This window comes from Larimichthys crocea, chromosome X (genome assembly GCF_000972845.2).
Source record: "Larimichthys crocea isolate SSNF chromosome X, L_crocea_2.0, whole genome shotgun sequence".
In the NCBI taxonomy this organism is placed as follows: domain Eukaryota; kingdom Metazoa; phylum Chordata; class Actinopteri; family Sciaenidae; genus Larimichthys; species Larimichthys crocea.
In genome coordinates this window covers 13,398,433-13,414,893 of record NC_040020.1, presented here as the reverse complement: position 1 = coordinate 13,414,893, position 16,461 = coordinate 13,398,433, and the positions used below count along the sequence as shown (strand labels likewise).

At 41.8% G+C, this 16,461-nt stretch overlaps 1 protein-coding gene and 1 long non-coding RNA gene across 2 annotated transcripts in view; both read right to left on the bottom strand.

Annotated features, from left to right (window-relative positions):
• The window catches only part of LOC113746496 (uncharacterized), a 1,892-nt gene extending 1,789 nt beyond the window's left edge, over positions 1 to 103 (bottom strand). Inside the window, exon 1 of the long non-coding RNA XR_003462926.1 lies at positions 20 to 103. This is a non-coding gene — a long non-coding RNA (uncharacterized LOC113746496). The remainder of the gene's footprint in view (positions 1 to 19) is intronic.
• A 757-nt stretch (positions 104 to 860) lies between these two features.
• Positions 861 to 10,343, bottom strand: sec23b (SEC23 homolog B, coat complex II component). The gene is given in 19 exon segments (XM_027283331.1): positions 861 to 1,883; positions 2,493 to 2,714; positions 2,862 to 2,919; positions 3,028 to 3,224; positions 3,336 to 3,413; positions 3,606 to 3,759; positions 4,092 to 4,198; positions 4,455 to 4,544; positions 4,653 to 4,733; positions 4,845 to 4,968; positions 5,058 to 5,173; positions 5,296 to 5,454; positions 6,633 to 6,777; positions 6,895 to 6,977; positions 7,099 to 7,335; positions 7,992 to 8,078; positions 8,183 to 8,240; positions 8,596 to 8,823; positions 10,154 to 10,343. Coding segments are annotated over 18 exon segments (2,307 nt in total). The 5' UTR covers positions 8,817 to 8,823; positions 10,154 to 10,343; the 3' UTR covers positions 861 to 1,793.
• Between the last annotated feature and the right edge of the window lie 6,118 nt (positions 10,344 to 16,461).

Here is a 16,461-nt window from a genome sequence, read left to right as displayed (position 1 = left end):
AGTACAGACGTCTCATCACCTGGTTTATCGGTTATGGATGGTGATCTTAACTCAGGTACAGGTGTAGTACAGACGTCTTCATCACCTGTTTATCGGTTATGGATGGTGATCTTAACTCAGGTACAGGTGTAGTACCGACGTCTTCATCACCTGTTATCGGTTATGGATGGTGATCTTAACTCAGGTACAGTGTAGTACAGACGTCTTCATCACCTGGTTTATCGGTTATGGATGGTGATCTTAACTCAGGTACAGGGGTGGTGTGAGACGTCTTATCACCATGACACCTGACTCAGCAGGGGAGGAAGGTGCTGCTGATTCCACAGGTGTCACGATGTCCTCTGGAGCTCTGGAAGTTCCAGCGTTCCCCTATCTTCTTCAGACTATCGTCCACGCGGTTGTTCTTTTGGTCAGTTTTGTCTCTGCTGGTTGAGCCAGTTCCGCAACATCTCATAAACTTGTCTACCTCATTTTGTATCGTGACATGATTTACCTTCGTGGCTCCGGGGTCACGTTGAAGGTTCTCAGATATGATGTGTCCCAGCTGCTGAGAATGCACTTCATGTTGGCCGTTGTTGATGCAGGTGGCCATGGTTTTGTAGGTACACTCGTCAGGGTTTTCTGGGATCATGTCCTGCACCACTTTGTCTGCTGCTGGAATCAGGACATCCAGTGATGCCCAGTATACGTCACCTACATGTTGTGTCTTTTTCTCTTGCGCACACACTGGCACGCAATCGTTTAAATCTGTAATGCTACACAGTAAGATGTGTGACTTCCAGACACATGTTATGGCCTAAAAATGTCTTGTGAATGGGGTGTACATGTTGGCGTGAGGACAGACAACACAGACAGAATCCTTTTCCTGTCGACACACACAGACCTTTATAGGGTTAGCATTAAGAGTCCAGACAGGATCAAAAATCAAACTGTCCCTTTTATACAGTCTTACAGTATATTAAAGTTTGATTACAAATATACCTGGGCAGTCATTGGGTGCATAATACCAGATGGTGAACGAGACAAGATGAGACTGAACTATGCAGAGTGGCGGTTAAAAATAAATCTAAATGTTCGTCATTGAAAACAGAGTCAGTCTCAGTTGACTTGATGTGATTGACTTGCATTCCTTAAGAACATTAGTCCTCAATATTCAGAGGGAATTTTCTTGGAAAACACTTTAGGTATAATCCACTGAGGATTTTATCTCTGTCATTTTCAAATAAGCTGCGATTAACAAGCCATCAGTGACGAGCCCTGTGAACATCTCTTAACCAGCATTAGAGGTACCATTATAATTTATTCATTAGAAAATTCTAGGCATGTCATCTTTAGCTATGGACAAGCAAACACATATAAGCTTTCTAATAAACAGCGTTTTCAACCAAGAGTGATGCAGTACATACACAAACAAAAAGAAAACAAAACATTAAATTAGCCTAATCATTCAGAGGTCATATCAAATATAAAAGAGAAATAGAGAATTTAATATTGTTTACATGAGGAGAGTCTGGTTCTGAAGTACTCAAGCGGTTTCTCATAAATAACAAGTTAATGATAATGAGTACAAATGTCACTTGTTTTCTTTTTAGGAATGTGCTGCTTCCCCTTTTTTTCTGCTCCTTTCCCAGCATGGAAACGTCACACATGACTCCATTAAGGGTATAGTAAAATCAAGCACGCACGTACAGTAGACTCTCATTTACAAATAAAACATGAAATGTTATTGGATTCCTATATAAGAACGGGAATGTTGGATCACTCCATCTCTCTTTGTGATCGCACTGAAATGTCTATGCAGAGCTGGAAACAGCCAGTTTCTTCAAGTGGTCCATGAAGACCTGCAGGCTGACGTCATCAGTGAGGATCGGGGCTCCTGTCTCCTGTACATGCAGCAGAAGAGAGGGAAGACAAATATCAGTGATTTGGGTGACTGATGGACAGATCTTTACATGACTAGCTTAATATGGTGAACATGTTTAGGTTAGTTTATGCAAGTCCTTAATCTCTTGATAATCTAATTTTCAGAATGCCATAGGAGTATGCACAGATCTTTGTCTTCCTTGACTTGGGAAAAAAGAGATTAATGCCATTTCTGTCTTTCAATCTTTTCCATGAACCAGAGGTTAGCTAATTCAGGACCTGTGTTTTCTCACAGTGCGTCTTTAAATTGCTGACACAGATTTTCACCAATAACACAACAATCCAAACAAACAAACCCTGGAGTTTTAATGTCTTGATTTCAACCTGAGGAAATGAGAAATTTCAGAAACCTTCTGAAATTGTTTTAGACTGATATGTAGTCATGAAAGTTCTGCAGGACGTTGTACATAACCCTCAGCTCGCTGAGGCTCCGGGAGGAGGAAGACGGATGAGTGAAAGTCAAGAGAAATTTTTTAAAAATTATATCTTGATACCATTTCTACTTTGGGTAAAGAATTTGACCTCTACAATCTATTCAAGGATTAAAAAGTCATCTTATAAGACCGTACCTGTCCCCAGGCGTAGAGGTTGTTGTGGGTCTGTGATGGGTTGACCTTGGAGAGCAGGAAGCGAGCCTGCGAGCCTCCGTGCTCTGTGTCGATGTAGCGTGGCATGGGGAAGCGTGTCTGCAGGATCTCCTGGGCGTCGTCCAGTGGAGCCTGCAGCAGCTGTTTGAAGTTCTCATACTCTGCCATTTCCTGGTAGCCTGCCTTTCGCCACTGGGCTATGGTCTGGAGATAAAGAGGAGAACGAGAGCATGAGACAGGTTTGCTTCACCAGATATGTTTTTATTATATGTGAGCTACATTTTTCAGAGAGATTTTTGGAACTAAAAAGGTCTTAATCTTCTGGAAATCTAATCCTAGTCCGTGTCTCACCTCTCCATGGTAGATAACCAGCTGGAAGAAAGTGTCCATCAGCAGGATTCGATCAGGGCTGGGGAGAACACATACATTTGAATAAGAACCAAACGCATCAGCCATGAAAAACAATTATTATGAAGACTCTTGTAAGCTTCTAGGAAAAGCCAGATGCTCCTCTAACATTGAGGATAATGGCATGGAAGGTGTGAGGCTGACCTCTGGTGGTCCATGGAAGGAGTATGAGTAGAGGATGGGCTGGATCATTATCAGGGACTGGGTCAGGTCCTGCCTGACGAAGTGGTGCCTGTAATAGGAGGACTCATCTGGGCTGTTGTTGAACACCTGCAGGAAGGGCGACCGTCGCAGGTGGAACATGAACTACAGACAGAGGAGAGAGGAAGAAAAAAAGTTATTAAACGAATAATCAGTGTCTGACTGGTGAAAATGTCACATTTCTTGTCATGTATTTGCAGTAGGAGGCAGGTTTACCTGTGGGTAGAGGGACAGAGACTCTGACAGTCTGAAGGATGTAGGATCTTCTTTGTTAAACTGGCCAAACTTCTGACACTGAAACCAAAGGAAACATTCTTTAAAAAACACTTAGCACATCATGGAACAATCCTCACATAACCCAGCACATTACACATGTGGAAACACCCGCAGAATGACGTTCTACTGCTTTCCATATCGCGCAAACCCAACAATGCAAACTATGAATTCTTTCCATAACAAAAGGAAATGGTTAAGTGTGTCACTCACCAGGCGGATAAGCTGCCTGTCGAGCCAACGCAGGACGTCTGGCCCCTCCTCCGACTCGGCTCTGAAGACACCCAGGCGGGCCATGAGAACAGCAGCCGCTTCCTGGTCGAACGAGGACTCGATGTGCTGAATTTGAGACTGTGCATCTGCCCAGCTGTGAAAGACAGAAATAAAATAAAAAAACAGAAGAGAGGAGGGAGGGAGGGAGAGGTGCAGGTGAGCGTGGGTGTGGGTGTGGTGTGAATGACGCACACAGGTGTCGTCACAAAGAGCAGGAACGTAAACATCCTTTCCGGTGAGGCTAATATTGACTCTAGCTGTCACTTTCTTGACAAAAGTCCATACTCCTTATCATTGCTAACTTAGATGTGTCGGCGCATAAAGTTATTATTTATTATGGAAAAACTTTTTCTGCAAAATACTCGATACTTGACTATCGAATAAGTACAGTTTTTGGTACGGTCAACAAGAAAACCAGAGTCTTACTTCCTGGCGATGGTAGAGACCCGTATCCTCCTCTGAGTGTTCGAGTGCTGGTACTGGGTTACAAACTGGATCACCCCTCGGCCACCCTGGGGTACTGGTGCATTGTGCTACACACACACACACAAACAACAGTTAGACTACAATTGTCAGTCCCTTCTCTCATTGCATTAGCCTGACAAACGGCCTTGTACAAGAGGAAAAAAACTCACAAAAAGCCATTGTTTACAGAGTTTTACAAAACAAAGCCTTCGTCACAATTATCCACTTGTTTGATGTGATTAGCAACTGTACTTTCATCAGCCTACAATAATCCCATCAGAGTGCGCAAGCAGAGTTTCAGCTGTGTTTTTTTTTTTTTTTTACCTGATTCACCACCTCGAAATACATGCCCAAAGTGGTGGAGGGGTTGAGACTGCACACTTTCCACTGGCTCGTGCCACCAACGCCCATCTCCTACACCAAACAGAGAACACATTGTGATGAATGGCGGTAAAGAACGCCTCTAGGATTCAAGACTCAATTGTGGGAAGGAAGGAATGTGAATGAGGGGCTGGGACTCACATTCTCGGAAACACAGGAGCCCTTGGAGTTGAGTGAAACGCAAGGTCCAATGGCCCCGCAAACCTTCAGCTCCCTCGAGGTCTGAACAGACAAAGACACGTCACATGAATCCAACTTGTGCAACAGCTCAGCTCAGATTCAGTGAGAACATGATACCTGATCAGTGCAATGACGCTCGTTATGACTCTTTACCTTGACTTCCAGGACGCCTCCAAAGGCCATGCGGAAGTCTCCATTGTAGTCTTTGCTAAACACTCTTTGGAAGGTCTGCTTGAACAGGGATGTGTTGAAGGAGTCTCCCATCACAATGTGCCCCCTGTTAATACATGACAACAAATCGTTTACAATCTGAATGACTCCTAATCATTAGATTTATATAATCCCAAACTATAAATGCTGACATACCCAGTTAGATTAGATAAGCACTTCATCTCCAGCAGTCCGGTCTGGTCCAGGGCACAGGCGTAGATATCAATACTGTGTCCATTCACTGCCGAGCGGTTGGCCATGGTTTCATAATACTGTGTGACACAAAAAAAGACAACTTAACGTCAGCGAACACACGCTCGTTGTGGACAGTTTCGCTCAGACACAAGTAGTCGCAAGATGCCAAGATCTGCAGAGGGTTTCGTGCATTCGTTACCTTGGTGGCTTTCTTCAAATGGCGGGCATTGTCTTTTTGGATGTCATGCCAGGAGCGGATGGGGGTTTTCAACTCATCTCCCACCACCATGCCTGGGCCCTGGGTGGGGGGCCCTCCGATAAACAGCATCACACGAGCCCCTGTGTTGGGGAATGTGCCCTGAGGATGAAGAGAGGAGGTTTCAGTTAAGCTCGCCGTTGTGCCATAACACTGCCATAACACTGCTGAAGTTACAATTTAACACCACGTGCTTGTTATTTGACTACATCGTGTAGCAGTTACATCAGAATATACAGCATGCACTTGTTTATATCATTATTGATACTCCTATTGTATTTCGGTACTGCTCATGAACATGAATCCCTGTTTTGGGCTGTTATTGTGAATTATGAGCACTAACGCACTAGTGACCTAGTTTGCCCTCACTGCCCCAGGATCATCTGTGCAAATACAGCCTCAGTAATCCATAATGGAATAAAAAAAGTGATTTGATAGCACAGAGTATGTGCAGGTAGGTTACATCTCAGCAAATAAAAACAAAGAAAGGCATTTCCTAATTATATAAATCAGGTCATTTAAAGTTATTTTGACATTCTAACATTCAAACTTTTACATCCGAAATGATTCAGTGATTCAGTGTCAGCAAAGGGCAAACCTCACTGCCAACACTTACAACAAAGTCCATAGTCTGGGAAAGCTCGAGACACTGAGACATTTGGAAGCAGGCCACATAGTCACATAGCCACTGGAATGAGCTTAATATAATGTTACTATTTGATTACAGGTTGTACGTAAATGGGGATTCATTTAGAAAGGACATGGTGTACTCATTTATAGTGAACAGTGAAATAAACAAGTCAGTCCTGCTTTACATGTAAAAGACCTGTTCATTAAGTCAAATGCCTCTTGACAAATCAGCAACCGTGGATTCAAATGTATTCTAATCAGGTCTCATCTCATATCTGCTGCAGGAGAGTACAGCGGGGGGAATGATCTGTTGCATCAGTTATATAACCCCGCAGATTATCGGGAGGAGAAGACAGGATAATGATGGTGGAGAGAAAAGACAGAAGGCAAACAAGGGGCCAGCCTTTGAACTAACGAAGCACATGTACTATTGCTGCAGATGACAGTTATCAGCCTCTGTCTCAACAGTTACATGTGGCACAATCGTCTCAGTGAGGCTAAAGTTCATGTTAGTGTGTGTGAGACAATATTTTGTTCCCAGGTAAAGTTTGACTTTAACTTGTGTTACATCACACACGGAAAAAGGTACAGCACATTCTCAGTCTGACACTTAATGGACAATATTATCTATGTTTCTGTGTATACTGTACCTCCAGCAGACCGACAGCAACAGACAGTGCGACGCCAGTTGAGCGGAGAGGTCGCTTGCCCTGAGGGACAGGCCACGGGTCTCTCTGGAGCTCGCCGAGCAAGTCAGTCAGATTCATATCGACTCTATGCACGGGCTGAAGGAACCTGAATATGAACACAAACACACCTTAGACTAAGACACACCTTACACTGCTATAGGATGTGTACTTTTGGAAATAGCCAAGTTAAAAGACGAGTGGTCTTAACAATGCTCCTCCATACTTGCAAGAGGCTGAAGCATCCTGAGGTGCTGGCGGGCGACCTTGCTGACCTGATGTTGCTGGTTTGGATAAACCAAGCATCTCCTGAAACACAAAGAAGAAAACACATACATTTTTAATTTAAAATACCATACTCCTATGCTTATACATTCATCTCTTTTCATTTGTCTCATTTCTCACCACCACCACCCCCGCCTTCACCCACCTAGATCTGTTTAGAGGTGAGGTCCTTGGTGCCCCTGAACACGTAGCTCTTAGTGATCCCCTCGCAGGTGAGCTCGTGAACCTGAACCATGCGTCCGAATGTGATGAGACCAACCAGAGCATTGGGTGGCAGCAGACTGAGGGACATCTGCAGGGACTCCTTGAGGGCTTGGAGGTCCTCTTCTTCTAAACATGTGTCCACCACATACAAGAAGATCAGAGGTGCCGGGGGTCCACGCTGTGAAGAGGTGGGAGAGGAGCATTACACTCTGGTGAAATCATAATCTTTACACACACACACACACACACACACGCACACGCACACGCACACACACACACGCACACACACACACACAGTTTATTTGTATTTTTATCTGTCTGCAAAATGAAAAGCGTTTTGCCACAAAGAAATGGAGAAGAGGAGGCCGAGTTAATGTCCAGCTTGTTGTTTCAAAAATACGCCATCATCAGCAGCTCGTATTACTTTGGAAAACAATGTACATTATTTATGAAGCTACACTTGTTAGCAACAACATTAGTCAGGCCCTCGTGGGTTGCAAAGCCAAGAATGCTTCTATATAATTACAATTATTAATACTAATTATAGGCAAATGGATGAGCCAACATATTAACCTAATGCAGATAATTGGGTACACCTAATTACAGTGCTGCTCGCAGTACACCCTGAACAATGGGAAATTATACATAACAAAGAGCACTGCTTGGTTCAGGTGTGTCAAAGTTGCAGGATGACACTGAAAACATGGATTAAAACCAGAACTGAAAAACGCTCTACCAATTGAGGCAGTTATTTGAAAATATTCACCTTTGCACAGTACATATAAACTCAATGCAAGGAGCTGAGGTCAGAGTGTACACATGTAGTGTGTTTACCTGTACTATGTACTCAATCGTTGAAAACTGTGGCATGAGTTCAGCCGGCTGGTTTACTTCTGATATGCCGGCATAAGAGGGAGGAAACTGCAGAGACAGAGAGATGCAGATTAACCAGTCTAATAAAGGAACGTAGCTGGTTCATATTCACATGAAGGTAACTATGTCATGCCGTGAACGTCAGCACTTACTGGGTTTCTCTGGAAGCAGAAGTTGCACGCCCATATTTTTGCTCTGAAGTCAACTTGACTGTAAAAGAGGGATCAAAACAGTTTAGGTAGCGGGCTACGCATTGTGTATTTGTGGCTCTTATAAACCACACCTAGTGCTTACAACACCTCAGCGTTTACAAAGGCTGACGTGTTGAAATATATTCAAACACAGCACTAATTTAGATCCAGATCTATCTCGGTTTATTTACTCAAAGAACACCACAGTGAAGAAGAATCATAAACATAGTTTAACACAGTGTATTCTTATGTTTAAAAAAAGATGGTTACAATTATAACATAAAACAAATTAAGCCTGAATACTTAACGTAAAACAATCCTTGTTTTCTGCTGCATATCTGTAAGTAAGGGCGCTGTTTTTCCAGCAAACTCACCATAGTGGATTGAGCACAGCTTTGCAGTTGGCCCGGCTGCACAGGACTGGTTCGTACTGGACCGGTGGCAGGTCAGGCCGCTCCTTGAGTGGTGTGAAGAGGCAGGAGACTGGGACCACTAGCCTGGTGGCTTCCAAGCGGCTGGAGGGCCATAGGTTCCAGCTGAATCTCACTCCATCCCTGTCCTCGTTCTGTTGGATGAACTCCTGGTAGGTCGTCATCACGGAGCTTCAGCAGATAAGAGTCCAAAAAGACCACGGTGAGGTTCAAGAAGAGAAGTCCAACAGAAGTACTGGGTGAGATGTGACACTGGGAATCTAAACCTGTTACTGCTTTTCACTAGCTGCAGCAACCTGCTCTTTATACAGGTGCTCTTTATTTTTTTTTCCTCCTGTGCTAAATATAAGACAAAATCTTCAAAAGCATGACGCACAAACGTGTCATCAAAAAACCTGACTAGCGTGTTCTTATGAGGAGTACCGAGAAGAGGAATCCCTGCGGTATTTTTAGACTCCACCTTTGTTGGTATGTCAGTAAAACGTCAATGACCCCTTTAGTAAAGTATGTGCCGGGAACAACCTGTTGTAGCAACCGCATACTGTCCCGCTTTCTCGCTGCTATCAAGTGGAACAATACATTCCTGAACATTAGATCTCAGCAGGGTGACAGGCTGTGATTGATATGACAATAAGAATGAGGTCAAATCTTTTGTTGTCGACTCCACGCATGCAAATGCAGATCTGTACTTGTGTAAACTCAACAACTGTTTTTTACATCAGGCAGGGCTGCAACTACTAATCATTTTTACTACTGATTACTAATTACTATTACTAATCCGGTTAATTATGCTGATTATTGCCTCAATGAACACAGCAAATAACTATTTTTTTTCAAACCCACACCCCAGTGTGACCTTTTTAAACTCCATATTTTGTCAGAAGCAACCTGTGGACATCACCTTACTCGATAATATAACTTAAAGTTGCCTTGTATCCACTGTGAGGGTGATCTTTGCCTTGTGTATCTTATCTAGTGAGGGGCATGAGGGGATGAGGATGTTGGGAGTGTCTGGTGTTACAAAGACGGTTTCTCTTTTCGCTTTCTGCCGGAAAACAAGGAAATGTTCATGTTTTTTTACAGAAACGACTCCCTTTTTCGAGCGATTGTTTTTGAGTGACTGCCTTTATAACATATGCTACACGCCACGTATCATCTCTGATCACCAGTGAAGGTTACTATGAGTCGTGGACGTCTCTACTCCTAATCATTCAAGTATGACCGTTTTCTGAGGTGTCTATTCCGGCGATGTGGCACACAAAACCCGGTCTAACAACGATAGTGCTTTGTAGAAAGCGAATCAAGTTGGCAGCAAGCGTCATTGTTGGACATCTTCGTCCCATCAGTCAAACCTATACGAGCTAACGCTACGTTGACCGGCCGTGAAGGGTTTCGACGTAAGCTAACGGAATGTAGCATTAACCCACTTCCTGTAGCTTCATGAATGGGACGCAGACACGGGCGGCCTATTTTTTTGAACAGAAACGAGTCGACCGCTTACCTTTTCTATCGGGTTGGCCTCGGGTCTGGACAAAAGCTAACGAGTCGGCTGTGTTGGAAACAAATTACAGCATTTGGAGGTGGAAGCAGACGGGCGTACAAGACAGAAAGACGACGGTGAGGGGCTCGCTGCCTATCAGCCGGCTTCTGCACTTTAGTAGACTGACGTGTTACTCCAAGTTCAGACGTTTCCTATTGGCTCTTTTTGTCTGTGACGTTGTCAGGACGTACTACGCGTACGCACGGGGAGCGGGTAACTATGGGAAATAGAGTTTAAAGAGCGTGTGCCTCCCCCAGTGGTAAGTCAAGGATTTGGATCAGTTCAACTGTAATGACAGTGTTGTACAAAGTGGTAACGTGTGATTAGACGATTGTTAAATGATTTCCACACTCTCTGCTATCTCACCACTTAGTTACCCACTGTGTATTTAAGTTATGACCTCTGACCAGTGGTGTAAAGTGAAGCAAATGTATTTACTCAGATAATCTTAAGGTAGGCTACTTTTATTGAATATTTCCTTTGTAAGCTACATTGGGCTTCTAACTGCACTATAATTTAAATTCCAGGTTCATTTGTCATGTGTAAATTAACACAAGGTCAACAGTACAATTTGTCGGACAAGAGGAACCAATCAGCATATATATACATGTATGGAAGTGAGCTGTGTAATTAGACATGACATACTATAGATGCACAGATATTGGACATGTGTAGATTTAAACAAAGGAGCCTCTTTTATGGACATATTGAACAAACTCCTGTTAAATGTGTCTTTATTTTTCAAATGATTTTTCAAATGTTGTCCTTGTCTTTAGCTCAAAGTCTACTTCTATCTCTTATAAATTGATAACTTTGTGTAAGTATATTGAGTGTCGCTTAAAACAGTCACATTTGTTGTACTGTGTACACGCTGCACTTAACTCTACAAAGACTGAATTTACAAAACATACCACAGTTATCTTATTTTAAAATGTGAATCAAACTCACAGAGCATTTCTTCATACAGCTTGGGGCAAGCTTATCTTCGAATAAACAGAGAGTGACTGAAAGTGCTGGCCTTCTCCTAACCAGCCTTACCAATTACACACTACTGCACACAGTAATTGTGTCCCTTTTTAGATACGTAATTATTATATCTACACTGCTTTATACAGTTTTATATCTGAAGGTCACTGTTGCTGCCCATTAGCACCAGTCCATGATGCTAGAATGAAACTGTGGCCAACCACTGCTCATGGTCACGTGGCTCACTGGGACTTTTGGCATATGTCTGTATTGATATAGGATTAGGTGTAGTGCACAATATATCAGTGGAAATATATCTGTGACTGAAATTACAGTGACTGACTGAAGGTGAAGTGTGCTGAACTCAAGTCATCGGTTTCAACATAAAATGTTAATGCACTTTGAAACACTTAGACACAATATGTGTGATTAGAAACTGAATATGAGTCACTTATTTTGGAATTTGTATTGCTTAATATGAATAACTGATATGAAGAACTGAATCTGAATAATATATTTTTGTAATTGTATTTATTAGTTTGGAACTGAATACCAATAAACTGGAATGTATTATTGTGAAATTGGATTCATTTGTTTTTTTTTTAGTACAGTCACAAAACGTCTTTTCCAGCAATCAGCACAGGGATTTTGGGCCCCATCAAAACTCCTCCAGAACCCAGTCGAGCCATTCAAAGCTCTAAATAACTCTATCTTGGCAGGCTTGCAACTCTCTTGCAGTCCAATACTAACATTGAGCTGTGATAATAAAACATAGTGCAGACAGCCATGCAACATTCTGCACACAGTGAAATGCAAAACTGATACCTTCTGTAAATCAATTCATTTTCAACTGAATCTTTTTACAGTCTACATGGAATTTTGATGATAAAATGTAGGTAAAAGTAAATGGAAAATCCTCTTAAATAACTTAAAATATACATGATCCTCTTTAACATAAACTGACACCATAATCAACTTTAATACAGACTCACTTAGTGCTTCAAACTCTCCATTATCAAATACAGACTATAGGCTTTTTTTTGTTTCATCATAATGTAGAAAAATATTTACAAAGTTCAAATTCTTATAATTGAAAATGATTTTTTTTTCCATAGTAATAAAAGAAGAAGAATTCCCACAGACCCCCTGCAATTATGTCATGACATATCATTCAACTCAGGGCTGCTTACCTCCTCATTCAGCTAGGGGAGGGAGTCAGGGCTGCTGAGCCTGCTGAAGCTTATTATTATTATTAATTCATTAATTAATTTTCTTTTAATGTATTTATTTATTTACTATTTTCTTTAGGAAGCTGATGTTTCACCAGTGTTCTGCACTCCTGATTCTCAGCATACTGATCAATCATGCCTGTTTTGGGGGCAGGACTGAACCATTTCATGTAAATAGAGGAGGGGGAATTAGGCAATGCAGAGGTTGTCTATATGTTCAGATTTTGACAAAAAGCAAACAAACAAAAATATTACTATGTTGTATAAAACGATTTTATTAATGCTGATTTCATACTTTAAAGAAAAAATGTTCTGAGATTTTTTAGAGCTTTGTCACTGTCAGTTTTAACCGTTTCCTTCACTCCCATTGAAGAACATTTCTTTAGAAAATGGATGAGGGTGTCAATCACGTCAGTATCAAAGATTTTTAGTTTACCGTATGTTGACCATAGACAGTATGAATAAAAAAAAAACAAAAATAAAAAACAAACAATCTATTGTTTCACATCACGTGGTTCTTCAAGAGCCAATAGGAACCCACCTGATGTGACTACTTCCGCTTGGCGTTTGCCGGTGCCTGCTGCCTGCTTTCTGTTTCCAGGTGAGTGAGTGAAGCTGACACAAGAAGAAGAACAGGTCAAGAACAACAGTGTCATATTAATTAAGTGGCTCTTAAATATTAAATAGTAGGGCTCAGGTTTAACGTGTGCCGTTGTTGGTTGCCACAACAATTTAAGGAAAGTTTTTACAAACGAACATCAACAAATTTGACAAACTGTCCATGCCAATGAAAGTGGAAAGGAGACAAGCCTGGCTTGCTGCTCTTAGACTAATATATCCTCCAAAGAGAGTGTATGTTTGCTCTTACCATGTGATTGCCAAGAGGCCCTCAAAACTGTATCCAGAACCAGAGCTTTATCTGGGTTACAACCTACCTCCTCCAAAGAAGAGACAAATTCCAGCAGCAGAGATGGATGTTGTAAGTTAAATGGAACAGGCTTCTCCAGCAGACTGATATGATGATTTACATTAGTTAAACGGCACTGTTAAAACACTAGTATTTGTTTGTACTGTTGTTTATAGGGTGGCCCCGAGCTTAGACAAAACACAAGCAACAGCTTCATAAACTTGACAACACATGCAAAAGCACTGAGAAAACACACTGTCAATACACACAACAAACACAACGGAAACACTAATTTTCTGGATTTGCAGCATGTTTCTCTAATGTGTTGTGTTGTGTTCACAGGGCCACCATATTAAAGAGCTTCACCTAGTTAATCCTTTTTTATTTAAAGTGCCAATCTTTTGCAAAATTCTATGTCATGTTATATATACTATTGTGTAGAACAGAAAATAATATATATTTAATGTCCATTGGGCTGGAAATATGTCTATATAGATGACTAAAGACAGACAAGCAGTTGGTAAAAAAGCGAGCCTATAGTCATATGTCACATGTCTGTTAGATGACTTGGAATCTCAAGTTCTGCACATCCCGCTGACCCACGGTGGGGGTACACTGTGCAACACGTTCATGATTATTGTAAGACAGCTGACAGAAAAGGTGTGCAGCATAAGACGATGAGATTGGGTACTTTGTGCTTCAAAACGACTCAGATGCTTTGCTCTACACGGGTATATCCCTAGAAACATTCAACATACTTGTGTCAGCACTGGAAGGACATGCCAGGAATGCATTTACAATGCGTGTGCGAGAAGTTCTCATGAGACCTTCAAGACACAATTAAAAACCAACCATGTGATAGCTGATCTGAGCAGACAGTTTTATATATTGCAGAGCATGGCTGGCAGGATCATCTCATATTGGATCGACAAACTGAAGTTTTGCGACCTCTAGTTCCATGGCTTACAACGGAAACCATTCATGCAACCATGGACTTTCCCAACACAACGTGTGTTGTTGACTGCAGTGAGATCCTTTTACAAAAACTCCAAAACCTTGTTTCAAGTTGTGAATCTAGTGGCCATTATCATTCACAGAACACAATGAAATACCTGGTAACTGCTGCCCCATGTGGACTAATCATGTTCATCTCTGCAGTGTATGGAGGGCGATGCAGTGATAAATTCATAACCTTGGACTCAGGAATATTAGACTACTTAATGCCTGGAGATGAGGTCATGACAGGTCGAGGCTTAACCATAAAAGACTCGCTGTTTGAGAGAAAGATTAAAATGGTGGCGCCCTCTTTTAGAAAAAAACATGGACCGCTAACTGAGGAACAGATGACACGTGCCCGACAAAACACAAGAATTCTCATTGAAAGAGCCATCAGGTGTTTGAAAGTTTACAAAATACAGGTTCAGGTACCAAAAAAAATAGACAAGGTTCTAAGAATATGTGCGCTCTTGTTAATTTAAGGGTGGTTCTCAGTAATGATTAAAACTAATGCTGCATTCCAAAATGTATCATTTTTCTTTATTTTTCCTCCAACATTATCTTTATAGATTTTATAATATAATGGCCAGAGATCTGAATGATACAGTGTACGAAAACACACAGATGCCTTGCCCAACCATCATACTACAAACATTTTTGCTATTAGTGCTTACTGCAGCTGCCTTTCAAACTACTTACTGTTTCATGCAGTATGCATACTACTTTCTTGATAACATTGAACTCTGACCCTCTTGTTCACATGTCCGTCCTAGTACACAGCACGAAATATGAATTGAAAAGAAAAAGTATGCTGTTTGGAACAGCTGTCATCTCTCTGTGCTCTCTTGCTGGCTCAGTCACTGTTTTGCATATTCTTCTACGTAGAAGATTAGATCAAGGAAAATATGCAACCATTTGCAACATTTAATGTCAGTTACTGTAGGTTAATGTTATTGTTGTGTATTCATCAACAACCAAAGTTGGCATACGCAAGAACAAAAAACCTCTGATGCTCTTTACTTGCTCTCTCACGAACACGTCGACATCCTGCGCCGTAAAGAAAATATTCTTACTGGGTGTCCAGATCAGAAGTCTGGCAGACTTTAAACAACAAAACATAGAAGTTGTATTTGAATGTAATACCACTTTTCAGCTCTCCATCTACAGTATTCCTGCATTTCCAGTGGAGTGAGGGTTGGGTTAGCACACATTATTATGTTATGGTTCCTGGACTCTTACAGCAGTGCCCTTGTGTGTGACGATCATGCCTTACTGTTGTGTCTGAAAAGTTCTAACCTTATTTTCACATGATTGCCATGAAAGGAAGGGTAGTTTTGTTGTTGGATGCACCTAATTTGCTATACGCCTGATTTTCGTGCAATAGTACAACAAACAAGATGTCCTTTACTCTCTTATTTCTAATTCTAGTTCAGCTGCTTGTGCATTGCAAACTAGCAGCGTGTAGTACGCCTCACAGAAAGTCTCGAATGAGTCACAGCTGAGATCATAACTGTGAGTCTGGTGTGGCTGAAACCCCCTGATGTGTGTCTCCCAAAATGAACTTTCAGTGAGGATCAAAGAGCAAATTTAAAGCATGCATCAATCCATTATCTGTAACCACTTATCCTCATCAGGGTCACTGTGGGGCTGGAGCCTATCCCATCTGACTTAGGGTGAGAGGCGGGGTACACCTTGGACAAGTCTCCAGCTTATCACAGGGCACAGAAAGACAAATAACCTTTCACACCTACAGCCGATTTAGAGTCACCAATCAACCTATTTAGTGCATGTCTTTGGACTGTGGGAGGAAGAGGGAACCCATGGAGACACAGGAAGGCTCCAGCCGAGATTCCAAACTATTCTCACAAATTTATCGAAAATTCAGTATCATGCAAATGGGTATAATTCAAATATAATTCTGCGCTCACGTACTTCTTCTCCCACCATCTGTGACTCTTCCAGTCTGCTAAATTTGTGCTGCCCGTTTTGACACATTTCAACAATGCATCAGGTTGAGAGGGAGAGAGACAGGAACCTGAGGGGGAAACATGCATCAATGCACACAGCTTGTTAGGAGCGTCTTTGAACAGTAAGTGTCGCTATAACCGAGCTATATTCTTAGTGAAGCATAACCCCCTGGAGGGAGAGAGCTAGGAAAGAGAGAGAGAGAG